The 27,243-nt window shown below is 35.7% G+C and overlaps 2 protein-coding genes and 1 long non-coding RNA gene across 3 annotated transcripts; 1 reads left to right on the forward strand and 2 right to left on the reverse strand.

Moving 5' to 3' along the window:
* Positions 1-802: 802 nt before the first annotated feature.
* Positions 803-2,979, reverse strand: LOC113751777 (leucine-rich repeat receptor-like serine/threonine/tyrosine-protein kinase SOBIR1). Its single transcript, XM_027295911.1, has one exon. The coding sequence runs from the start codon at positions 2,868-2,870 to the stop codon at positions 930-932; it is 1,941 nt and encodes a 646-aa protein (XP_027151712.1). The 5' UTR covers positions 2,871-2,979; the 3' UTR covers positions 803-929.
* A 3,631-nt stretch (positions 2,980-6,610) lies between these two features.
* On the reverse strand, positions 6,611-9,988 carry LOC113753402 (protein SIEVE ELEMENT OCCLUSION B-like). The gene is made up of 7 exons (XM_027297543.1): positions 9,739-9,988; positions 9,524-9,631; positions 8,987-9,435; positions 8,789-8,898; positions 8,386-8,528; positions 7,788-8,270; positions 6,611-7,597 (listed from the first exon to the last, which is right to left on the reverse strand). The coding sequence occupies exons 1-7, from the start codon at positions 9,943-9,945 to the stop codon at positions 6,980-6,982; spliced, it is 2,118 nt and encodes a 705-aa protein (XP_027153344.1). The 5' UTR covers positions 9,946-9,988; the 3' UTR covers positions 6,611-6,979.
* Positions 9,989-24,288: 14,300 nt separating this feature from the next.
* On the forward strand, positions 24,289-25,435 carry LOC113754144. The gene is made up of 3 exons (XR_003465133.1): positions 24,289-24,348; positions 24,449-24,487; positions 25,380-25,435. It is a non-coding gene; the product is annotated as an uncharacterized LOC113754144 (long non-coding RNA).
* Positions 25,436-27,243: the final 1,808 nt, after the last annotated feature.

Raw genomic sequence — 27,243 nt, forward strand, 5'->3', positions numbered from 1 at the left:
TAGTGGAATTAAAAGGGTGTGCATAAGAGGGAGAAGGAAGGGGAAGACGAGAGAGAGAGAGGGGGAAGACGAGAAGTGCAAGGGGTGACCGCGGCGGTGGAAGAGAAAATGGGTGTATTGCTTTTGGCTTGCAAAATTAGAGTTTGGGTGGAAAAAAATTAGAAAAAATAAAAATTTACTCAACGTTAAACAAGTTATCATGATATTCAAGTTATAAAATTTGACATAAAATGCGAGGAATTGACCAAAATGAACAATTTTTTATTTGTTAGAGACTAAAATCACCCATATTAATTGTAAGGGATTATATTTTCACGTCAATAATACATGAGGAACGATTGGTTTCACCACCAACATTGATTTGAGCTGTACTTCCTGTTCTGAATGCTCCAATAGAATTTGCTGATTACTTGCTCTAAATTTGAATGTGATCAGGCTAATTATGTCCAACAAGTATCTCAAAGTTGCATGGTTTTTTGTGTCCCAGCGTAGTGTATGTTGTCCTTTCAATTGAGCCCTTGGTTTCGGTCTATTCATACTTAAATCTTGACATGAGCCAATTTAATCCTCAAAATATAAAATTAGTCATACTTAAAGTAAAATCGTTGATGTAAATGAAATAGACTTTATAGTTAAATGGGATAAATTCTACACTTTGGTGACTAAAGTGGAATAAACTCATCATTTAAGGATTAAGGTGTGATAGATTTCATATTTTAGAGACTAAAGTGTTCATCCATGTAGCATTGAAGGTTGTAAAGTGGAATTAACTCGTTGATTATTAAACTGAAAAAGTAAAAAGTAAAAAAGTCAAGTTGGTAATCTTCCATCACAAAAAGCTTGATACACTTGCACACAATATCCTATTATCAATATCAAAATGTGTTGCACTTTGGACAGTGCAACTCATAGATTCATAATTACATGACTTAACGTTTCTCATACTTTATTTGAAATAACATAGCTCTAATATCTATGCTATTAGGCCTCTCTTTGGGATTTTCCAATGTGCAAAAGCAAGCAATCTTGAGGACTAAAAGCATTTGCTCCTCGTATCCATTGCCCAAGAGCTTAGGATCGATTGCCCTCTTTGGATCCTCTGAGGTCATGACATTCCTCATCCAATGCACTAGATTCATTTCATCTGTCTCCTGGAAAAATTCATCTGATGGGAGTTTTCCCATCACCAAAGAAGCCAGCAGGACACCAAAGCTGTAGATGTCACACTTGTCTGTGAACTTGAGTGTTTGATGATACTCTGGTGCAATATATCCCAAGGTTCCCACCACATTTGAAGATGTAACATGCGTGTAAGCTTCTGGCATTGCTTTTGCCAGCCCGAAATCAGCAATTCGAGCTTCCATGTCATCATCAAGAAGAACGTTTGCAGGCTTGAGATCCCTATGAATTATACGTGGAGTATGATTCACATGGAGATATTCAAGCCCGGCTGCAATCCCTAAAGCAATTCTGTGCCTGGACAGCCAATCTAGTTCATTCTCCCCAGCTGCAACTTTTTGCAGCATATCTTGTAAGCTACCATTTTTCATGAATTCATACACAAGGTAATGGCAGTCAGGCCGCGGCATATGGGCTAAAAGAGGAAGTAGATTCCTGTGCCTGATTTGACCCACAGTCTGAATTTCTGATTTGATCTGGCGCATTTTCTTATGCAAGGCCTTGCTCTCCTCTTCGGCGAGCTCCGCAGCATCTCTGGGGGGTTGAATTATCTTCTTAATGGCAATCACCTTACCATTGCTTCCAGGTAACTCAGCTTTGTATACTTCTCCACATCCTCCTCTACCAATGACTTCAAGTCTTGCAATTCCTTCTTCGTTTTGCAAGAAAGCCAAGTCCTCAGCTCTCTTAATGATTGGACTGAAAATTGCCAGACTTGTGTCCTTATCCCCTCCTTGAATCCAGAACTTCAACATCTTAAAAACCACAGATGCCACGAACCCTGATATACTTCCTGCAACAGTTCCAGCAAAAAACCCAACAATCCAAGCTCCAATCTTCTTTTTAGCCTTCTTATGATGTTTGTGGACCCCCGCGGTTGTGGATGGTGATGGAGCTTGAGTTAAGTTTTGATTTGAGCCCACCCCTGGTGCTATTGCGGGTGCTACTGCTGAGGTCTTGTTACTCCTTGATGAATTTTCAGCAAAAATATATCGTCTTGGGACAATATTAACTTCTGTGGACTCTGATAAGGAATCATCTCCATTTTGATTCGGAACGGGGATAGGACCTTCCAGTAAATTGTTTCCGGAAATATTCAAGAACCGAAGATTCCGAAAAGATCTCAAAGACGGAGGGATTTTCCCAACAAACAAATTATCTGCCAGAGAAAGCTTTTCCAAGTTAGGAAAATGTTTCAAGAATCTCAAGTTTCCTGAAAGCTGATTAGAAGAGAGATCAAGAACCCGAAGCTGAATCAAGGACGATAACTCCGTTGGAACTTTGCCCGAAAGTCGATTGTTTCGCAAGTCTAGAACTTGAAGCTTTCGACAGTTGACAATCTGAGGTGGGATTTGATCAAGAAGTTTGTTGTTCGGCAGTGACAGCTCTTTGAGCTCAGAAAGTCTACCAATTGCAGGAGACAAAACTCCCCTCAACTGCTCAGACTTAAAAACAATTCGTGTGACTTTAAGCACAACTGAACTGTTTGAGATTCGCCGTTCGCAGGATATCCCAGCAGAGTTGCAGGGACACTCTAGGCCACGGCGTTGACCATGAATGCCCAAGTCTTTTTGAATGATCGAGATTGCTTCATAGTCTGATTTGTCAAGACTCAGCTTTGATTGAACAAGAAGGATTAGAGTGAAGAAGGTGAGAAAAATGATGTGGGATTTGGCGAGGCCGAAGGCCATTGGTTCTCAGCCTTGGAGGGAGGAGGAGGGCCGAAGAGAGGTGGCTAAGCGGAGGAAGAAAAATCAAAAATGGTGATCTGAGCTTGGATTGGTGCTGGCTAGGAGGGAATGGGAATGGGAATGGTGGTTTGCAATTTTTATGATTATCATAATATAATATAGTTGAAGGCGGAGTAGACTTGGACTAAGGACTTTGGAAATGTTGGGTCCTTTGGGCCCATATAGTGGAACCTTAGGTCCAATTCAAATAATTTGGGATGGTTTTTCTCATAGCGTTGACATCTGAATTCCCCCTTTTAGCCTCCTTTTTATTATTTAATTCCCTTTTCCAACCTCGTGTTACCGACCAATCATGTCAGCTAGCCTAAGAAGCGTCGGGATTCTCCATGATAGGTAGACTAATTGTAAAACACAGCAGATGGCCATACTGTTGGGATGCATTGCATTAAAAGTAGTAAATTTGTTGTGTTTATGCACGTTGTTGTATTACTGCCTGTATTCATTACTGTAATGTCTACGTCTATGTATGTAATCGCCTACGTTACAGGCAGCGGCGGAGCGAGAAAAAATTTTCAATGGAGAGTGTGTTTGGATTGTAAATTATTTGAGATAACTTTGTAAAAAAGTACCGTAGCACTTTTTTGATATGATGTATATGAGATAAAAAGATGATTGAAAAATGTGCTGATGATGCAAGTAAATCAGTACGTGTAAATAAATTGAAATAATTGACAATCCGAACACAAAATTTTTTACCGACTCTTTTTTTAGTTTTTTAAGTAAAAGAATGTTCACCAACAAGTTGAAATGAAAAACCTTTTTTTAACTCACTTCAAATGGAATTTTGTGACCCACGTATCTTTTTAGAATATTAGTTCATTAATCAATTTAGAAGACCATGTAATCCTTTCACTTCCTTTATAAGAAAACTTTGGGGACACACTTGAAATTATATCAAAATTCTATGAGTATTATAGGAATTTACGGAGGCAGTGGAGGCCCATGCCCCCGTGTCCCACCTTAAATCCACCACTGTTACACGGTACAATTCTATTATGTAAGTCTAATCACAATTAGAAAGCCTAATAGCATTTTACATTGGTTAAAATTTGAGAAATTAACCAATGGACTACCTTGTACTTCTACACCCTTTTGTGCCTATCAAGTTTTCAAGTGATGGGACACCGTGCGTGTCATGCTGGACAGGTTAAATCATGGGTTTAATTACAAATTTCGATTAATTGATTTTAACTGGCTTATAAAGTTCCACATATATATAAACTTATCCAATGATAAACTCTTTAAAATTTATAGAATAATTCTACGTCTAGCTTTATATTCATCGGTCACCATGAAAGCAACATCTCATTGAATAGAAAACTGCACCTCCCTCTAATGACTTGGAAAAATCTTATGTCAAGATTAACGTTGGGTTCGGGGCACAAGAATGGCTCGTGTTGATTGGCTTGCCCCTTCAAGACCGGAGTCTCAAGTCTTTGAAGCTTTGCTATCCAAGAATCAAAGGCAGGAATTATTCATGACATCATTTGTTGAAGCTCTATCATTAGAGGATAATTTTTTTTTTACATTGTCTTAAAAATGTATTGTTTTCCCTCTTTATCATTTACTCTTTGAAAATCTGTAATAAATAATAAGCCAGAGTCTATGGCTGGTTCTCCACCATTTCTAGGTGATTTAATAAGAAAAAAAGTTCCAAACCGAGACAGGGTATTATTATTATTGGGGTAGAGCTGTTTTGACCATCCAAAAATGAATGAGTTGTAGGAATTGTGTTGCATCGCAGTTAAGGGCTAGTGAGACCTCTTTCTATGACTCTTCCCTCCTTAAAAGTTGGGGCAGCCCTCCAACTAGGGTGTGGTTTGGCACCACTACTGCTCAATGAGTTTTTCATTTCTTGAGTGAATGCCTTGCAAGTAATTCTTATAGCCATCAAGATTAAAAGCTTTTTATATATATTGAGTTATCTATTTACTTAGAGTCTCAAAAACTAGCCAAACTTGTTTATATTTCCGAGCAACTATCAAATAGATAGTCTCTTCCTGAAGCAATTAGCCTTTTTCTTATTCAAAAATTATTAAAGAAATATATAAGTGCTCAATATATATATACATCCTTCCAAATTTGCATAGGTCACAATATCAATGTGTCTATCAACAAGGGCATGTTTAGGCTTCACAACTCTTTTAACTTGCCATTTCAACTCTTTCACCCTGATGAGGGAACACTCATCATGAAATTTGGTACTAGGCAAAAGAAAGGAGAGTTGTTGGGAATTGAATTCCTTTCTTTAATCAATGTAATGACTTTGGAGCTTTGGTGGCAAGCTTTGGCTACTTTCTTCAAAATCTTAGTAGTATAAAAGGCAAACACTCATGCTAATTGTAAGCATGGCACTAATCAGAATAGGCTGTTCTTGTTTAGTTTTTGTTCCTTTCTTCATCAGTGTTTATTTTACCATTATTTGAGAACATCTTGAAACTTCTAAGGTTCAATTTTCAGTTAAACAGCACAACTCCTGCATTTTCAAGCACTGTTTTGTTGGTGGAAAGAAGCTTTTAGTGATATTTAGCTTGGGTTGGACGATACACTTCATGTTACATAAATATTTCTTAGCAAAAAGAATTTATAATTGCACTTTTCATGTAGAATTCGATTTTCATTTTTTTTTTTTGGTTTCTTTTGCCGTTGCAATCTTTTGAATACGTGGTGATCAATGCATTGATCTTCAAGGGATTCCCTTTATTTTATTGAAACAAACAAGCCTGAAGAAAGATTCAAAGAAACATATCTTTGAATTGCTCAAGTTTCTGCTTGCAAAATTGTTCCACACCTTATCATCATAAAGCTTGAAGGAAAGCTATCAAAAGTCGGGGTTAACAAGAAGTTGCAGACGGAGTCAGCCATCATCCAATGGTGCAGCATTGATTCAATGACCTGATACAAACATTTTGCTACCTGTTTTCTATATGCCTAGCAAAGACGGAGGAGCTACATGCCTGCATCAGCAATGCAGCATTCTGTAATTCTCACGAGCCAGCACTTGCAGATTGAGGGTATGGATCCTAATAGCTTTATACTTATTTGTATCATCTTAATATCTTACAACTGATGAACATAGTGGATATCAAAAGTTTTAGACTTGATCTGCTGTACCAATACAGTTTTAACTAGGACTATGGCTACATCTCCTACTCTTGTAGATTGGAAAGACGAATAATCACCAACTGCAGAATCAACGACTTTGTCCTAGATATTGAAAATGATGGCAAATAACATTATATTCTCTTTTCGGTGTTTTTTCTTCATAAAGGGACGGCTAGACCAATAATATATGGCATATGACCACTGATTTCAGCCAAGTCTTGAGTCACAACTCAACTTACTCAGTCCAGAAATAAATAAATGATCATTTTGTCTTTATACAACAAGAAGAAGGTTGGCAAAATCCATGAAAATTCTTTAACATGAATGGAAAACTCATACATGAACTTTTCTTCTTGATAGAAAGCTTGCAGAAATTTATTGGCGACTGATTACTGCTACGTGCTATCTTGTTTGGTTGCTTGCTTCATTTTTTGTAGTGCTAGCAAATTATCTTTCCTCATTATTCCATTTATTAGTGAAAAGTCTGTTTTACTGTGCAGAAATAAAACAATGATGCCATTTGACTATAACATGATGGAAGATTACTTTCCATTTGCTCTTCTCATTCGCAAGCCTAAAATTCAAGGTCCTCCTGTACTCTGGATATGGCTTCAGGCTGAGTTGCAGCTTTAGAAAGGCTTACAGAATCCCATTAACGGAAATTACGCCATCAAAGCATAAGATTTAAACTATTTATTCCATGATAAGGTTTAAACTATTTATCGCACATTACCAAAGCCAATAATGAGATATAGTTTTAGTCTAGAGCAACTTCAAGCCCCGGTGCTCTAGACAGTACATAAAAGCACTCAAACCGATACCTTACAATAATCTGATGGGAATATCACATCAGATCTATATTGCAAACCAGAATTACTATATTATAATATGGATTAATTCTTATGACACAAACTAGATAATTCAGGTATGAGGCATGATGTCTCTCAGTCAGTGCAGCAACGATACATGAAGTACTTCTCCATTTGACGGCCACATTCTGAACAGACCACCAGCTCTGGGATGCCACCAGCAGTTCCCGGAAGGATAAGGCGATTGCAGTGGTGTGGCGTGTGAAGGCGCTTCAAGTAGTCATTGAGTGCTGGGACAAAACCTTTTCCTTTTGCATCCTCTTCCCAATTTGCGAATTCTGCAAGGCTTTGGGACATTGTTTCACTCTTAGCTCTGGCCATCTCAGCTGGTCCCCTACTAATTAGAGCCCATCCTTCATCACTTCCATCAAAGCTGAGGATAGTCATTACCTCCTGCATTATTTTATCATCTTGAGCAGTCTTTCGGTTTTGCATCTTTGAATATAACATGCTTTCCACTCTGGTCCAAAAGTACCAAACATACGTTGGATCACTCCAACAGTGACTGAGATTTTCCTCTGTTATTTGAGAATTGATCTTTCGAACACGTTCTTTGGTGTTATTCTTTCCCACATAAACCATTTCCAAGCTAATGCCTGCTGCCTTAGCAACTTCTCGTGCTGCTGTTGTGAAGCTTCGGATCCATCCGACGTCCGCCCCTCCATACAAACAGATGAATTTGTCTTGCATAATCTGTAGCAACAGAACAAAAAATTACTTCTCCTCATTACGCAATCTCGGCTAAAATTAGGCTAACTTTGTCATTAGTTTCATTTTGCCATGCATATCAGAACAATTTTGCTTTTTAAATTTCAATATTACACAAATATGGCATACGTTTTTTAGTTTACTGGATCTATCTAGCAGAAATGTTAAAAGTTACCCATTCGAGTATTGCAGGGTCAATGCCATCCACCAATAACTCAAGCCTCCAAGTTTCCTCCTTCCACAATTGTTCCTCTCTCGTTAGGGTGAAGGGATAAGCATGATTTCCCCATATCCACACCATGTGCAGTGCATTTGGACAAGCCACTTTAGCTTGTGGATCCAATACAACCAGCATCATCTTCTTCTCAAAATGCCACACTTCCTTGATGTACCTAGTTACAGCTGGTTCTAGCAAGGAAGGGTGATGCAGTGTGTACCACGGCATTGTTGACTGCAGCTGCTTAAACTTTTGTTCATATCCTTCATTCCATGTAACTGACCTTTCCACAATTGGTAGCCATACAATCTCATATTGGAACTCTGGCCTTGATCGTGCTTCAGTGTAAATATGTGTGAGCACGGGAAGCTCTTCTTGGGAGAGATCTAGATCTGAAATGAGCAGCAATACAGTCTTTCTTCTCAACACATCAACATTTGCCTGTTTCAATGATTAGAAATAAGATCCAACTGTAAAGAAAAAAAAATGAACTGAAAAGGAGAGGACAACAAAAATTGATGGATATGTGTCAGAAAGCAATTAATCAGTGAAATACCCTTGTCTTAGAAGTGCCAATTTCAAGAGGTAGTAGGTCATCCTTGTTATAGATCAATGCCTTGAGAACCCTCAAGTTTTCCAAATGTGGTACCTCGAAAAGATGCACCAGCATTTGAAAGTATTCAAGATGCCTCTTCTCAGCTGCATACGAATCATGATTTTTAATAAAATTCAGAGAATACTGCTAACTTATTTGGTAGACTTTAGAAAGCGATTAAGTTTTTGGATACTGATTGGTAATACTTTGCCTACTGCATCATCTTCAACCTTTTTGAAACAAAAGCAATGAAAGCTTTTTTAAGAGTAAAATGAGTTAGAAGCTTCCCCTAATTTAATTTTCATGTTAAGTGCTTTTCTGTCAAAGGATTTTGTTGAAATGTAAAATACTTAGAAACGCTAACCAATGTGTTGATAGCAATTGGCTAGCTGTGTCTTCAGGTGGCCATGTATGCTGCTCAGCTTGTGGGCTAAACTTGTGAGTTCCCATGTCTCTGTGGTAGATCCAATGAGCCTGTGCTTGTGCAATGTAAAGTTGTTAATTGACATCCAAGATTAGTTAATCTAAAGTTATGGCAGTGTATGTTTGTTGAATGACTTACTCATAACCCATGCCTAGTAGGCTTGTTATCAGAGAGGCACAAGCCACCATGCTTCTTATGGTCCAGTAAACAGAAGCTGGGATATGAGCTAAAGCAACTGCCATTGCAGGTGTGTCATCTGATATATATTGAGCTGGGAGTTCCTTGAATTCAACAATGCACTTAGTTACATCCAGCATTGCTTTGATAAGGTTACTAATCGCATCAAACCGGGATTTCAGTGCATTGGAATGCTCTATGATGTCTGGAAGTTGTTTAAGAACAGCTATGGACTTGGCGAGTGGATTTGTGGCAAACAGCTTTGCAATGAGCCAGAATTCCCCATAGTTTACAGCAAAGGCTGCCAATGATAGAACTCCCTTTGCATCCCAGGTATAGCTCGAAAGCATGTTTAGGATTGCCATTGTCGTTGCATGCATATCTCCACCACCAGAGCATTTGCATTCTAACTGCGAAAACATATCCACAAACAATTTTTTACGACTGCTTTTGAGGCACTTTTTGCTAAAATATGGATACAGAAGCATAGAAATCAACCTCGCAGGAAATTTTTTGAACTATATAAGCCAATCCATCTAAAATTCCTTCCATGCCAACCAGTGCAGCCCTTTCATCCAGTTCATCAGCACCTTCATGATGTGTGCCCTAAAACATCGCATAACAAAAACATTAAAGTCTGTACCTGTAAACCAACTAAACATGATTAAATTAAGGTATGCCAATAATGCAAAAATTGAAGAATGGAAGCATACATTAACAATGCCATCAATGCCAGGGGAGACGTGATGCAGAAGAGCCTCAATAATTTGCAGAATAGGTTTGACTTCAAGCTCACGTCCATCAGGAGCATGAGTTGCCTGAATTTGTTTCATCATTGCAGCATCATCAGATGCTGTGAACATTCCACGGTCACGCCTGATGATTTGCTTATTCCTAGCAGGCTGAATAGCAGTTGCCATCTTTTTTTTTTTTGGTTCTGGGATACTTATGCTACAAGATGGATTTTCTTATTGCTGTGGCATTTTCATCATGCAATCCAAGCTATATATAGTGGATTAGAAGGAGGCATAATGGATATAAAGCCTGATTGAATCTAATACCTTACTTGTAGGGAGTGCAAATTTTCAAAGCCAAATTTGCTAGTTGGATAAGAATTTACCTTTGGTGGCCCCTAGAACGGCTTTCCGGTAGGAAAGCTTGGGATGCATGAGTTAATGATTAAGTGAACCAAAAAGGGGTGTTTTCCAGCAAAGCAATAGTTTAATCTTAAACAGTAATCAGATACATCTGTAGGTACAGTGTTAATCAAGTCCTTAAAAGAAAATTATTTCGTCTGTTTATTTTGTAATTTATGTTTTCCACTGACACTGACGTTTTAAAACTAAAACTTTGGTGCTTATTACTGTCTCATGGTGTTAAAGAAATAATTAAGTGTTCCTAGCTACTTATAAACATTGACTCAAGAAGGGTTCCTAGTTTTCTTAATCCAGTCACTGCTCTACCTGAAACAACTTCTTTTTGATTTGTGTAGTTTTCCAGGTAGCAAAGAGAAAGAAAAATGTTACAGTAAAGGTCTTTGTAGATACAGTGTGGTGTAACGTCCTAGCACTGTAACATTTCCATCTACTGGACCAAGACAAGAAATGGAAATAATGAAAGATAATTGGTATTATCAAGGTGATGGTTGATTTTGTTGTCTCTACATAAAATTGTCTAATTTCTTTTAACCTAAATTTAATGGAATAATGATGATACATATTTCAGTTAGCCTAGGTCCCTGGCTGCAGCAATTTGAAAAGAGCTGCCTCAAGAACCATATTTTTCTTTTTGTGTTAATCTTTTTCAGGTTTCTGTCTTTTGTACTACTAAGCACTTTGATTTAACTAACCATCTGAAAACTTTGTTAATTGTCCATCCATGAAACTATTTAAGCATGTGGAGAGTATGGCTCCTTGAGACTCGAAATCTTTTGCTTGGATGTTGGAGGAAGAAAACTTGATCAAGCACATCACATTTAGCTAGTTTTGTCAAGTTTTGCTTAAACTTATAGAAGAGTTGAGCCAATCTAATTAGTATTGACACCAATTACTGCTTATTTTACACATCTAGTTACTCAGATTTGGATAGATGCATCAAACCAGTGGAATAGCGATCACCTCATACGTCAGATTTGTCTGATGTTTCAAACTAGGAATCTGATGAACATGCTAAAGTATTTCCAGAAGAAGATATGAATCAAATCAAAAGGGTCAGACAAATTCTAAAGCAGGAACATAAACAAAGATGAAGAAATTTAAATAATGATCAACAGGAAGAATCCGAGGTAAAAAGTGCAGCAAACGCAAGATCTTTCCTTGTCATTGCTTCATAATAACTTAATTACTGATGACTAAACTTTCTGAGGCTGCAATTGCTCACCTAAGCAATCATACATCAGCAGTCTTAAGTCTTTGGAAACTCTTGTGTTTAGTAATCAAACACATGAAAACAACTTCACATGACAGAAAAGATTGATCTAATTACCTTACTTAGTTCTTTATCGCTTTAGTAATCAAAAGCAAAAGCAATCAATGTTCTACTTGAATGTTCATCTAACTTTCACTATTCCATCCGGATGGGACCCCACCATACGGTGATACCCCTCCCCACCACCATAGGCTGGCTAGGTTGCAACTGTCTTAGTGGCGTATGTTGGCATGTTTTCATGACAGTCAAGTCATATATGGTTCTAAATGCTGCAGAGTAGTTTATTGAGTAGTATTACACAAACTGCAAAAATTGAGACTAGTGTATAGAGAACTGCTGTTGCAGACAAAATGTATGTTGTTTTATATCTTACAGGTTCCTTTTTCATAAAACACTAGCCAATCTCTTCCAGGAACTTGTATTTTTTAGTGGAATCTTGTATAGATTTTTCTCTTTTTCAAGTAGAACTTAAACTGGTTGAAACCGCTGGCACCCTCTAAGTTTTCCAAATCATTTTCAGCCCCTATTAAGTTTTGAAGTTCTGGCAAAGAGTCCTCCTCTTGCCGCTTCCAGTTCTTGATAAAATTTCATATATTATTCCTCCTTCAGCTAACTTTTGCCTTGACAGAAAGTTTTAAATTCAACCTCTGTTAAGATTTTTTTTTTTTAAATTTGGATAACATAATTGTTATTATAAGATATTTTTACTATGCATTCAATGCCACTCATTAAAAATTTAATTGTGTTACAAAAATTTTCTCTAAATAGTAAGATTGCATGTCCATTTGCATTAGAATATATTTCTTTACATTTGCTAATCCTTGCTATTCTACAAAAGTGCCAATGGATGTTTGCAATCAACTCTGCGCATGTACTCATGCTTTCTACCTATAGAGTTATAGGTACAGATATAGATAAAGATATAGCAGATACTAAAGCATGAGGACGTTCAGTACCTCCTACAAAATTTTGTCATCAAGAAGTTCTTTTGAACTTCCATCTTTGAGAAAAAATCCTCTCCAATCTGGTCCAAAAGAACCAAACATATTTTAGATTAGTCCAAGAGTAACTGAGAGTTTCCTCGGTGATCAAAGAATTGATCCTTCGAACACGTTCTTTGCTAATGTTCTTTCCCATTATCTTTTTCGGTTTACACCCATTGTCTCAAGTTTTGGATGGAATCAATCCGTTTGACACACTTACTTGTAATTCATCCCTAGTAGGCTCATGCTTCTTATGGTCCAGCATACAGCAATAGGAACATAATCTAAAGCATATTCCATCGCAGGTATGTCTGATCTGTACTGAATTGGGAGTCTCCTGAACTCAGCGATGCGCTTAATTATATCCATCGTTGCTCTGGTAAGGTAATTAATCACATCAAACCCGGGATTTCATAGCTATGGAATGCTCTAAGATATGTGGCATTTTTCTAAGAACAGCTACAGACTTGGCAAGTGGATTTGTGGCAAACACCTTTCCAATGAGCCAGAATTCGCCGTACTTTTCAGCAAAGGCTGCCAATGATATCACTAACCTTGCACCCGAGAATGGCTACAAAGCATGTTCAAGATTGCCACTGTTGAAGCGCCGACAGAGAATTTGTACACCAACTGCCAAAACATAGCCACAAAAAGTTTTTCATAACCAATTCTCAGGCCTCTGTCTTTTAAGATGTGGATGCAGAAAAGTAGAAACGAAACACAGAGCGAGCAAACTTTCTGAACCGTATAAGTGAATCCATCCAATGTGCCCTCTGTGCCAGCCAATACTGTAATTTCCTCCGATGCATCAGCATCTCCATGAGGCGTCCCCTAGAACATCATATAACGAACAAATTGACGTCAGTATTGCAAAGCCAACTAAAGATGAATAAACTAAGGTATGCACAATGATACAAAAATAAAAAGAGACATCACATACTTGTAACACCATCAATGCTAAGGGAGATGTGTTGCAGAATCGCCTCGATAATATGCAGAATAGGTCTGATTTCCAGCTCGCGGCTCTCAGGATCATGAGTTTTCTCAATTTGTTTCAGAATTGCAGTATCATAAGATGCTGAGAACATTCCATGGTCAAGCCTGATCAATTGCTTAGTGTTAGCAGGCTGAATAGCAGTTTTTTTTTTTTTTGGGGTACTTTTGGATACTTATGTAACAGGAACAGGATGGATTTTTTATTGCAGTGGTTTTGTTATCATGCATTGGAAGCAACACAGAGTGGACCAGAAGAAGGGATTACAAATTTCCAAAGCCTGATTGAATCTAGTACCTAATTGGCAGGGACTACAAATTTCCAAAGCCAATTTTCCTATTTGGAAGAGAATTCACCTTTGGTGGCCCCTGAAAATGTCTTTACATTAATAAAGGGATGCATGATTTGGTTATTAATTCATCCCAAAAGCTGTAGCTAAGCTGTAGTTCCAACAAAACTACAATTAATCGACAGCTTTAATCAGATGCAGCTACAGCTAAAGCTTTAAACAACTTCTTAAAGGCAAATTAGTGAGTCTGTTTATTCTTTTAACCAATTTTTTTTTCACTTTCAAGTAATACTTGGCAGTTTGGAACTAACTAATCATGCTTAATGTCTTATGGCGTGGCATACAGAAAAATAGCCTTGTTTGGTTTGCAGATTTCCAAAGAAAAATTTCTACGTTTTCCATAACCATATTTCTTAATCACCATTTTATCCCACATATATTAAATTATTGTAGTATATTTTTTTACAAAAACTCTGGCAATCCAGATGAAAGTACTATTAGCTACTCCACTAATCTTGACTCAAGAAGGGTTTCAAATTTTCTTTTTCTTTTTTTATGATCAGATTTGTATATATATTTCAGAGCAGAAAATTAAAATGATATAAAAAGATTTCAGAAGAAAACGTAATTAAAAAATGAAAAAACAAAAGGGATGATCCAAATTCCAAAAAAAGAAGAAAAATGAAAAGATGAGATAACAAAGAACAGAACAATTGGAAGAATCCAGGAGAAAGCATATGATCTCATGTCAGTGCAGAGTGGAATGGTGCAAGATGTTTTTTCCTTCATTGCTTAAATAAATAATTAAATAGTACAAACTTAACTTTTCCGAGGCTGCAAATATAAGCAACCAAACATCAGCAAAATGTAAAAGTCTTTGGATTAATTTTTGTGTTTAGTAATCATCAAAACCTTGAAAACAACTTCACACGAAAAGGATTGATCCTTATTAAATTAGTTAATTCGTTCTTTATCACTTTAGAAACCAAAAGCAAAAGCAATTAAAGTTATACATTTGGAAATTCACCCAACTTTCACTCTTTATCCAATGTGGGACTGGAAAGTATCCAATTAATTAAGGCAAAATTTTGAATGGATGGGGTGAGATTTGGAATATTCGTAAGTTCCAATTAAAGTTGTGCGGCTAAATAGTATACTGATTGTCTTGGATGATATTGCTTATTGATAATGTGTTAGGTTTTCTATTAAAAAAGAAAAAAAAAAGAATTACAAGGCAATGTACATTGTTGAGCAGACGATGTACATTCACTTACAATTTATACAGTTTTTTCGTGTAGGATATAACTTCATTTTCACAACTTGTAGAGAGTGAGTGTTAAATTAATCTCAATTTCTGAAATTCAAATTGGAACAATCAAACATGAAATTGTTTCATTCGAACCGAAAACCTCATGGGCACTTGATTAATATCCTTATCAGCTAAGTTAGATCTTAGAAATATTGCAAGATTTTTTATTTTATTTTAATATTAAATAATTTGAATAATACTATAGTATAAAAAAATAATTAGCGACAACTAGTTGAATTGTTTGGCTTTTATCGATTTTGACTGATTTAACCAATTCTTGACCGAATTTTTTTAAAAAATTTCAGTTTAATATAAATTTGGTATAATGATTGGTTCACAATTCAATCGGTCAAATCAACTTAGTTGCGTGGTCTGATTTTCATAATAGTGCTCTTAATTAGATATTTAGTGCAAAGGTTCATATGCCATAAAAAGGTTCTTTTACCTAACACATCTTGGTTCAGACACATTTACGTTCAGTGTTCAATCATATTGATTATTTGTTGGACTTATCCACCTAAATAGGATAATACTTAAAAAAAAGAAGTAAATTTCTCATTTAAAATAGTAAGTTAACGTAATAAATTAGTAATTTTTATATCTCAAAAAGTAAATTGGAATAAATATGAAACTTACTTTTTAAATAAATAAATTACTACTTTATATCTCAAACTTACTTTTTAGAGAGTAAGTGATGCAAGAGGGACGGTTGACTAAGGCACTTCGAGTGGAGTCCAAGTTGAGCTAGATGGTCCAATGACTAGAGCTCCTGTCAAGAAGCTTAAGGAGTCAATGCAAGCCCTAGTCTGTGCTATACATGATAGAGTTGGCCATACGAATGTTATTCAAGGGCTTGAGGAGGAAGAAACAACTCGTTATACTCTCATTCAAGTTGTCGAGTCAAGTGAGGCAAAATTGGAAGATTTGCTCGAAGATTAAAATGTTCAATTCTGGTTTAGTCCATTAGCATTTGAGTCGTTTATCTTGGTGTTGTTTAAGCAAGGGTTTTAATGTAAATTACCTTGCTAAATTTAGTTGTTAATTGCTTTAATAAATTCGGCCAAATTTAGGGTTTTTAGTGGACCGACTTTTGTCATTAATTTTAGGAAATAAGTGGTTCCAAATTACATGAGGTTTTCAAATAAGTGATTCCAAATCAAATTAGGTTTTCAAGTAAGTGATTCCAAATCACATTAGGTTTTCAAGTCATGTCAGGCTATAAATAGCCCAATCTCTTAAACGTTTAGAGAGGTCAGATTTTACATTAAAATTGTGAGTTTTATTCACTTCTCTTGTTCAAAAGAGTTTTTCTTGAATACTTGAGAGTTTCTTAAGTTATTCAATTTGAACTTATCAATCAAGTATACACCTTGGTTGTGGCGTTCTTCTACCTTTAACATTGGTTAACTAAATCATTCGATTGTGGGTTGAGATTCAATTCAAGGTTCGCAATCTAGGGTTTAGAAGGGCCAAGTGTTATTCCGCAATTCAACTTGATTTTCTTCGTCTAGATCCGGGACTACATGGGATACGAATTCATACCTTCGGGCGGGTTCGTATCAGCTTGGTAATCAGAGTTAGTTGACGAATTCAAGTATATCTTGTTCGTGTCAAGTAAGTTTTTCTTGTGTCAAATTTGGTCGTGTTATCCTAGTAAAGTTGTTTAAGTTTTTCCTTGTTGTTCTTGCTGTTTCCATCGTTAATTGCTGTCAGCATCCTCTAGTGTGTTTCCTTGCTACCCGAATATCAATTGTTGGTTGCATCGTGTCTTGTGATCTTGTTTCTTGAGTCATGAAGTTGCTTAAAGTTAAAAAAAAAAAAAAAAAAAAATCGACTGTTCACGATACTGTGCACCGGTACTGTTCATCGACAATGTTCACGATACTGTAGTGCACTATTCACCGTTACTGGTCATCCGAAAAAAAAATTTTTTTGGTCAATAGTTGTTCTTGTTGAATCCGTAACTGGTTTCTTGAAGTTAATTCGTGGCTGCTTTTGTGTTTTGGTGTCAAACCATGGCTGATCAATCTTGTTTTTGAAAGTGCTTGAAGTTTTGAAATTTCTTGATAAGTGACAGGTTGTCGAAACCTGTGCAATAATAAAACCTGCTCAAACTAAAAGTAATTTCTGTAGATAGCGGTAAGCAGGGTCGAATCCACAGGGACTGGGAGTAATTGCTTCTTTTCAAATTCACAGTGACAAAGGGGGTGTTTTTGTGTAGAAGGTGACACTCAAAGAAATCCAAATAAAATCTAAGAAACTACTAAAAATTAAATAACAAAATATTAAAATCAAATGAGTAATAATTAAGGATCTAGCCAAGAAATAACTTCAGCAATGGTTCACCTAATTGATCATCGATGCAAAGCCAATTCCAATTATTTACTAATAAATAGGTTATAACTGCCAAACAAGCGATGACAGTCAACCCCTCCTTACTGTGTCGATGATTAAGGTACGCCCGTTAATCACTGCTCTAATTGAGAAATAATCCTAGGTACGCCCATAGAATTTAATTCCCCAATTGCCTTACGTATTAGAGGAGCCCTATTCTAACCAAATAACGCACTACCAGGGTTATTTTAGATTAGCCCGCGTATTCCCCTGACACAAACCTAATCATGCCAGTTGTCACTATTTTAGGACAATTAAACAATTACGGATTTAATGTCCTAATTGACAAGAGATTACCCAATCAACTAATTATCCTGATCCAAGACAATCAATTAATTAAATAACCATAAGCATAGCAATCAAGAAATATGCGGATACCAATAAATAAAAGGAAAAGATTAAATTAAAACGATCTCACAATTTTAGACGACCCATAGCATCCGTTGTCCCTTGACTAGACAAAGGGAATTAGTTCATCCCTGGCACAAGAGACCCACGCAAAAATTCGGAAGTAATTGCTGCCATGGTCTCCGATTTTGAGAGCTCGGTTCGAATCATGAAACGAAAAGCTAACTACAAAAGTGATTGTCCTACAAAAGCTAAACTACAAAAGCTAAATTCATTGTCCCTGACATCCGCCCAGGGAGCCACTACTCAAAGACGGAAAAATGGAAAAGTCAAACGGAAAGCTAAGCCGAAGGTCCTCATTACTCAGAAGGAAAACTACTAGAGAAAAGCCAAGAAGCTAATGCTAGTCCTCTCTTCGATGTGCGGCGGCTCTCCTTCCGGAGAGGAAGAAGATGTCCCAGCCCTGCGTTCCTTTTTCTTCTTTTTATACTGTCTTCCGTGAATTACCAAATAGGACTTGTATCTCCTTGTTCCAAAAATACCCCCGAACGCCTGACCTTTGAGCTCTTTCCTGATAATCATCAAATTGGCTCTTATTATGGTATTTTCGATCTACTCCCTGAAATAAATGCAAATTACGAAAAGTGAGTAGAATCTAATAATTAATCCATATCAAGTCAGGTAATAGGGGAAATTAATAATAAAATAAATGACAAAATTGCAACCTATCAATAAGAATCTTGAATTCTAGAATTATCTTGGATACTTTCTTGACAAATCTTGAAGTTCTTGGGTAAAATATTCAGGTTTCTTGAATTCTTGAACAAAAGTTTCCAAATCTTGAAATTCTTGCAAAACCCTAATTCCTATTTCTTGAACAAAGTAGCGGCTAATTCTTGTTTCTTGTTGCAGTTTGAATTCTTGAGTGTTTGATTCAAAATTGAAAAGAAAAGAAAAAATAGTTTTTTGTAAAAAAAAAAAGGAACAAAAAGTCGGATCACTCTTAGATTCAAACAAGAAAGCAAATCTGATTTGGGAAACCAAGTTGACTTAGGATTGTAAACAAATCCTAGTCATCACATAACTAATCCAATTTAGATTTTGCTAGCTGCTTATACACAAAAATTACTCCAAAAATGAGCAGCTTATCTTCCAAAATAAATCCAAGAACTAATTGGATTCAACTTCTAAAATTTCAGCCAAGGGTACAATCGGGTAGAGCAATTCTAGGCTTCCAAATTTCTGCTATTTTGTTTCTTATTTAATCGAGTTTTGCAATCTGTCCAGCCATTAAACTTGTGTCTTTTGAGTCTTTTTCAACCTATAAATTGTGTGTCTAAGAGGTCCCGAAAGGAGTCCACATCAGTCTTGGATTCCAACTAGTCTTAGTTTCCTAATTCAAGTCGCTAGTTAAAGTCCAAAGTTTCCAAAATTTGAGTCACCTTGTGCGGACAAAATCTGGTATTTTTTTCAGCATGTTTAGTGTCTTATTTTGAATTATTATTCAGTCCATTTCACTCTAAATTTCTAGTTTAAAATCCCTACCATCTTGTGTGAAACTTGGTGAAAGTTTGATTGAATCTCATTGAGAAAATTCTGATTTCTTCAAGAGAGGCAATCAAGTGACTTGAGAAGTGTTTGGTGAGATCATTTGAGTGAATTATACACTTGAATGATACACGAGCACGAGTGAAACACGTTAGAGAGTGAGTGAGGCATTTTCTACTAACGTTTGTTGAGTTTTGCAGGATTAAAAAAAACATGGTTCACGAAAATGAACTTACCATTGCTCAATTACCATTTAAAGTGGATGCTATGTGAAATGAAATCTAAAGAAGATTCGATTGCAAGTTTGAGTCCATTCAGGAGCAAATTGAACAAATGGAATCATCAAAGAACTCATTTAAGAAAACTAGAGGAAAAATCTCATTGCATGAACTCAGTGACTCCAATTTGAAGAGGGAGTATGAGGAAGATGAACAAAGGCCGAGGAAACATAAGCATAGAGTTAAGCATGAAGATGACCAACTCAAAGGAATAAAGCTGAAAATCCCTATCTTCCAAGGTAAATCAGACCCCGAAACATACTTGGAGTGGGAAAGAAAGATTGAACTTATTTTGTGATTGTAACCACTACACGGAGTCTGAAAAGGTTAAGTTGGCAGCCATAGAATTCATGGATTATGCAGCAATTTGGTGGGATCAACTTCGCATCAAACAAAGAAAGAATGAGGAGCCGACCATCCAAACTTGGGAAGAGTTAAGAAGGGTTATGAGAAAGCGCTTCATACCTGATTACTACCATAGGGATTTGCACCATAAATTGCAAATCTTTACTCAAGGTAGTATGACGGTTGAAAGCTACTTCAAGAAGATGGAAATGGCAATGATGAGGGCTGATGTTCATGAAGATTTAGAGGCAACCAAGGCTCAATTTTTGAGGGGACTAAAGGCTGAAATTACAAATGTTGTAGAGCTCCAACACTACCTTGACATGGGTGAACTATTGAACAATGCTATCAAGGTTGAAAGGAGGCTCAGGAGAAGGGGTATAACTCCCCAAAACTTCAACTTCCAACCTAGAAATTGGAGAAATCCGACACTTGGAAGAGAGGTCAGCCCCTCAAAGGTATTAAATTCGGCAAAACCAAGTGGAGTTTCGAGTGGTGCATTGAAGTCGAATACCTCATCCTCCAAAACAACGCAAAAAGGTGGTTTTAAGTCCAATCAAGAAGCACCTAAACCAAGAAATCGAGACACTAAGTGTTTTAAGTGTCAAGGTTTTGGTCACATTACTTCTCAATGCCCAAATCAAATGGCCATGAACATGTTGCCAAATGGGGAAGTGCTAACGGATGAAGAGGATGAGTATGAGGAAATGCCACCTTTGGTTGAGGATCAAGGAGAGGAGATCAAGTAGGAGCAGCCCACACTAGATCGCGTTGGTCTAGTAGCTCGATGTGCATTAGCTACTCAAATTAGTGTGGATGAGTTACAACGCGAAAACATATTCTACACACGCTGTCATATCAAAGACAAGGTTTGTAGCTTAGTGGTTGACCCCAAGAGCTGCATGAATGTAGCAAGTGCGCATATGGTGGAGAAATTGAACTTGGCTACTACCAACTACCATAAACCCTATAAGTTGCAATGGTTCAACAATAGCGGAGAGGTACGTGTACTTAAATAAGTCCTAGTTTCTTTTCGCATTGGTAGATATGTTGATGAGGTTTTATGTGATGTTGTACTTATGCAAGTTACTCATATTATTTGAGGCTGTCCTTGACAATTTGACAAGAAAGTTAGCTGGGTAAATATTCATTCTTCCATTGTAATAAAAAGATTGTACTTGTACCTCTTTAACATATCTAGTCTATTGGGGAATGAGGAGGTTTTCAATTGGGTTCCAATTGCTGACATGGTGCACTGTCATTGGCCAATTGATGGTCGTCTGCTCGTGTGAATTCCCGCCATTAATTGAAGAGATTGTCCTGCTTGTGTGAATTTGCAAATTTCTTTCCTGGTGCAGTTGCTCATGTGAATTAGTAACCCTCCAGCTTAACCACGTGCTCTCTGTTCTCTGCATGGAACTTTTTTTTATTGTTATTTAACCACAGATTTGATTATTTTTTAGGGGAAGAAACCTATTACCCATGTGGGTAGATTGACATACTGTCAGAGACTCAGAGTTGGTGAGACTTGCGTTGGGTTCAATGCTTCACAGAACCGTCCTTTCCCATTTCTCTATCTCTCACCCATCCTCTGTTTCTTTATTCAGAAAGCCCTCATCCTCTCTTCCTCTTCTTCATATTTTCTTCGAAACGGGTTCGATATTTTTGCTTAAAGGGTTTGTTCTTTCCTCCCCTACCTAAACTTCTCTTGCCTTTTTTTCCATTTTGTTCTCCGATTTAGTTGTCTTAACATTGTGGCTTGTTGTGGTTTTTTTTTCTTTGTAAGATAATAGGGTTGCTCCAGATCTTCTCTCTCTGCTTGATCATCTTTAGCTCCAGAAGCAAGGAAATTTGCAGAATCTATCTCCAGACTATCAGGTTCTTTGCTGCCTCTTAATCTTTATTTCCTTTCTATATTTATTGGTTTTATTCCCCAAAAATTTTCACCTAGTTAATATCTAAATTTCGCCTATATTTTTCCTTATTTATTTATCCATGCTTTCTCCCAAGATAGATGCAGCCAAGAGAAGATCATCACCGAGAAACATTGCGTGCAATTTTGCTTCCTTGGGGTTCGTCCTTCTTCATCTCAGGTTTTCTCTATTTTATTTTTTCATTTTTTTAACTTTTGTACTCTTTTTTAAGTAGTTTCTATGTTACTTATTTCTTTCTTTTGGGTCTCTAGAGCCCCCTATACAAACTTGTATGATATTTATTATAGATTGAAAAATTACTTGGTAGAGAAACTGAAGGACAATGTTGTCGAGAACCTCTGAAAAATGGAGTTTTCATGGCTCATCTAATGGCTTTTTTTTTTGGTTTGTTATGTGCAAGGGTGCGTTCAATTATTGACTCACAAAAGACGATCCATATGGTAACCAACCCAAAGTCTCCATTTGTGGAGATCAAATTTCATGTCAATGACTGTTCAAAACTTTAGTTATTTTTTTCGTGTCTTTATTTTTGATAAAACTATTTTTCTTTTTTTTCCTTTGTGAAGTTTTGGTTCTCATTTTCCGGAGAGTGTATATGGATTCTTTAAAACAAAAGAAAAAAATACTCTTGTGTTTTCTTAGTTGCTGATAAAAGCACTGAAACTGATCAATGAGCCAGTAGTTGAGATACTCGTTTTAAGTACATGTTCCCTATATATTTGTATATGCATGAATCTTGCCGGCCTTTCTTTTTTTAAATGAGTACCTTTTATTTTAGGTTTACAAGAATACCATTTTTTGGTTAAATTTTTGTTTATTTTGTTCCTAGAAGATTGGTTTGAGTTAATCTACTGGGGATAACATTTTGAGAATATAAAGTGAATATAGAGTAAATATGGCAGATTGAGTATTAGCCTGTTATTGCAGAGAAATTTCTTACCATCTACTGCCATTTAAGTGGTTTACTACATGTTTCTTGCTTATTTAGACTTTACCTTTCGTGAAAATGATTTCAATGTTTATGAGCAATTAAAAGTTTGGTGTGGTAATATGTTGGTCTTTCCAGTTTCTTTATATTTCTTGAAAAGGTAAAGAGAATTTTTTGTAGCTAAAATAACAAAAAGATGTTAGGATTACTTTGCATTTAGATCCTATTTTCTTAAGTCATCTTCTTTTTATTTTACTTTTGGTTATGTTATTAATTTTTTTATTCTTTTATGTTATTAATTTACTTTGTTCATGTTAAAGGTGCAAATGATGGAATAACAAACTTTGAACCAGTTCTTGGAATAACAAACTTTGTAAGTTAAAAATGTAGTCCTTTTTTTTATCTTGCTTTTGTGTTGAGCATGGTCACTATTAGATGGTTTATTCTTAATTTCAGCCTTTCAATCCTTCACTATTTGCACACCATTAATTCACTATATTGGAATCATAAATACTACTTTGTTTACTATAGAAGGTTTTTTTTGGTCTCTTATTTTATTTAATTATCTTTTATTACAGCAAGAAACGTGAAGAATTATTCAAATTTTACTGAGGAAAAAAATGTTTAAGTGGGCAATTTTTTGTAGGCTTTACTCGTCATATATATATGGATCTGCTCTATGATTTTCTGTTCAGATTTTTGTCAAGAGAGGGAAGAAAGAAAAAATGGTGGTCAATTCTTACTTTTAAGCATTATGGAGTTATACATCTACGCGAAACTTAAATACTTACTAAATTTGTTGTTGACTATTATGCTGTTATTGTAAGAAAACTTTTAAGAATGATTGCCATTCAAGAGGTTTACTCTATATTTCTTGCTCATTTAGACTGCCTGTATTGTTTGGGTAAGATAGCATATGAGCTTTTATTTTAGGATATTTTGTTGCCAAGTTTGGATGCGTCTGGCATACACATTGTCATGCCTTAGGTAGCGGATATTTGTCGTAAGCATCGAATAACCATTGCCAAGATTGCTTATTTTGTAAATTATAACGATTTGTTTACATATTTAAATTTGTGAAATTTACTTTACGGGTTTTATTCCTCATCTCACCATTAAATGGTTAAATGGAAACTTTTGAGAGTACAAATAGAGCTTCATGAAAACAAGAAACTAGATTCATGCATAATTTTGGTGAAAATGGAACAGTTTGGTTTGAAGGCAAGATTAAGCAATCTTTTATTTTTCTTTGTATTAGCTTCTCACAATTGCAACAAATTTCTAATGGCCTTGCTTTGATTATGTTCAGGTTCCCATTTTAAACAGCAAGAGAAATGGGACAAAAAAAAAGAAGGCCATGAAAAGAAGCAGGGAGGGGAAAAATGGATCTTCATCAGAATATGTATGCTTTTGTTCACCTTTTTTTGTGAAATTTAAGCTGGTTCTGTAAGTATTTTTTTTGTTTAATTTTCCCCTGATTAGAAGGAGAAGATGAGAAGAAAAATAAGCAGATGAAGAGAAAAGTATGGATCTTCAGCCTAATCAGGTCTATAAGTTCCTTTAATTTAAGCACTTTTTGTAAGGTTTTATTTTAGTTCAAAATACATTTTTATCTGGGTTTTTGAAATGAAAATGAGGTGAAGCAGATGAAGGGAAAGAACAGATCTTTGGTTTGATTGAATGCTGTAAGTTTTTTCTGTTACTTTTTCTTTGTAACTTGAGCAGTTTTTTAAGTTTCTTTCTTGTGTGCCTTTTTTTTTATTTCTGACTTTCTATTATTGAATCTGAAGCAAAAAAGAAAGAAGAAATAATAAAATTTCATAGTCTTAAGCGATTTTTTTTTTTTGAAAAAAAAAATTTGTGTGAGTTGCATCTATGGTTGTAGAATTAGTTATTAGAATGATTGAAAAATTGGATTTTGATCGACTCATTGTAGATGGTAAGAGCTTGAAAGTAATTGATCAGATAATGCTTAGGATCACATCAGATTGTTTTTGCTTTGAGTTTTCATTTTTTGTTGGTTTATTCATTGTGCAATTATTTATTATACTGACAATAAGATTTGATTTTGATAAGACTATGTGAGGATTCTAATAGCTTTCAAATGATAAGGTAGATAGTAGAATCATTTATACTTTTTGGTTTGGGGTTTCATTTCAATTTGTGGGAATTAGGTACCAGAAGAGCTATATTTTGGGTTATCAATGTTAATTATCATTGGATTTGCTAAACTTAGCGTTTGTGGTGTACATTTAAAGCTTAAAGTAATGCAATTCAAAGCTTAAAGTAACAATAAAAATATAGTGCCACAAAAATTCAAGGCATTAGTTAGACGATTTTAGAATCAAAACAAGGAGGAATAAAGAACATCATAGGTTAAGCTTACTATTGCTTTAGGTAAAATAATTTCAAATGTATTGCACTTTGAATATGTCTAAAGATCTAAGTTTTATTTGATTGAACTGTTCCACTGACGATGCATTATCCTGCTGCGTTTAATTATTCTCGCTAGTTTTGGTTACGATTGTCTTTGTTGCTTTTTTGATTCCTGAGATATGTTTCCTTTTTTTTGTTTAGAAACATTAAAATTACCTCTCGTGCACTTGAAGTGTGAAGATGCTCATGGATTATTTACATTAATATCATCAAGAAATTTTGTCAGATCTCGTTGCTTTTGGTTTCTCCTGAGGTACTGTCTTGTCCTTTTACTTATTTATTTGCTTATTTTGACTTTCGGACTATTATTATAGATTGGTATAAATTGCTTTGTTTTTTTTTTCCAAAATTTGATGTTTCTGATCAGAATTAAGTGTTCCATAGAAATTCAAATCCTCTGATATTTTCTTTAGGATTTTTTTGTTCAAATGTTTGGTAATCTGGTTTATGACATTGCTTCTTGTCTATAGCTTTTAACTTTGGAGTTTTGTCTATAGAGTGAGTTTCTAAACCCATCGTTCACTGCTTGATAGGTATTTGCATTCATGGGAATGAGAGGAGAGTCAGAATGAAGCTGGAGCTCTCTGATGCTATTAGTCATTGAAATTCTAGAATCATTTTGCTTGTGGCCAATTAGAAATACTTTTTTCTTTTCTTTGTCAATTTTTTCAATTGGCACTGGTATACGTTTAGTCTTACTAAGTAGATTTTCTCTTTATACTGCATGTATATGCATTTTATTATTCGTTTGAATATATTGTAAAAGAAACTTATTGCTGTTAAATATCATTTTCTAGAAACTGACAACTTGATTTGTGGTTTTTATCAACAAAAAACAAACTTATAGCTATTAAATGCCTTTTTTAGGAATTAACAACTCGTTTTGTATATTTCTTCAAGCTATATTTTTTCCCCTTCTCCTCCATTACATGTGTCTTTTTTTATTTCTATGCAAAAACAAGAAGCATCTTAATGATCTTAGTAGTCTCTCATTGTATTGTCTTGCATTTCTTTAACAGATTATTCATATTCACTGCTTAATAAAACTAAAAAAATAGAACGGCAAAGTTTTTGGTGTACCTTTGTGTAACTTTTCATACTTAATATTTCAATTTGAATCATTGGGCATTTTTGGGCAACCTTGAAAATTACACCGCGCATCGCGCGGTGTTATTCTCCTAGTACATCTTAACAAGTGCATGAGGATCAAGCTATTCTTCAAAGAGTTTGAAATAGAGCTTGAGAGAAAGAAAAGATAAGAAAGTGAGGGCAAAATTCGAGAGAAAATGAATGACGAAAATGGTGAGTTGACCCGAGGCAAAATTGAGGGAAAAAAGGCTAAAGTAAGCTCGGCTAGATAGGTAGAGGTAAAAAAAGAGAGAAAACAAGTGTTAATAGTAAAAGTCAAAGATGTGAGAAAAGCCTTATTTTTTGATCAAATCCTACTAATTTTTATTTGTAAAGAAGTACCTATGACTGACACATTTGATGTTTCTTTGCCTAGTTCTATCACTAACCTTTTGCAGAAATATTAAGATGTCTTCCTTGAGGACATACCTTGTGGTTTACCTCCATTAAGAGGAATTAAGTATCAAATTGATCTCATTCCTGGCGCACCCTTGCCTAATAAACCACCATATAGAAGCAATCCTGAGGAAACTAAGGAGATGGAGCACCAAGTAGGTGAACTTTTGGACAAAGGATAGGTACGTGAAAACTTGAGTCCATGTGCCATTCCGGTTCTACTTGTGCCAAAGAAGGATGGAACTTGAGGGATGTGCACCGATTGTTGCGCCATAAATGCTATAATGGTAAAGTATCGCCATCCTATTCCTTGATTAGATGACATGCTAGATGAGTTAGATGGAACTGTAATTTTTACTAAAATTGACCTAAAAAGTAGTTGTCATCAAATACGAATGAAAGAACGGGATGAATGGAAGATTGCTTTCAAAACTAAGTATGGTTTATACGAATGGTTGGTTATGCCATTTCGGTTAACTAA

Source organism: Coffea eugenioides, chromosome 11 (assembly GCF_003713205.1).
Source record: "Coffea eugenioides isolate CCC68of chromosome 11, Ceug_1.0, whole genome shotgun sequence".
NCBI lineage: Eukaryota > Viridiplantae > Streptophyta > Magnoliopsida > Gentianales > Rubiaceae > Coffea > Coffea eugenioides.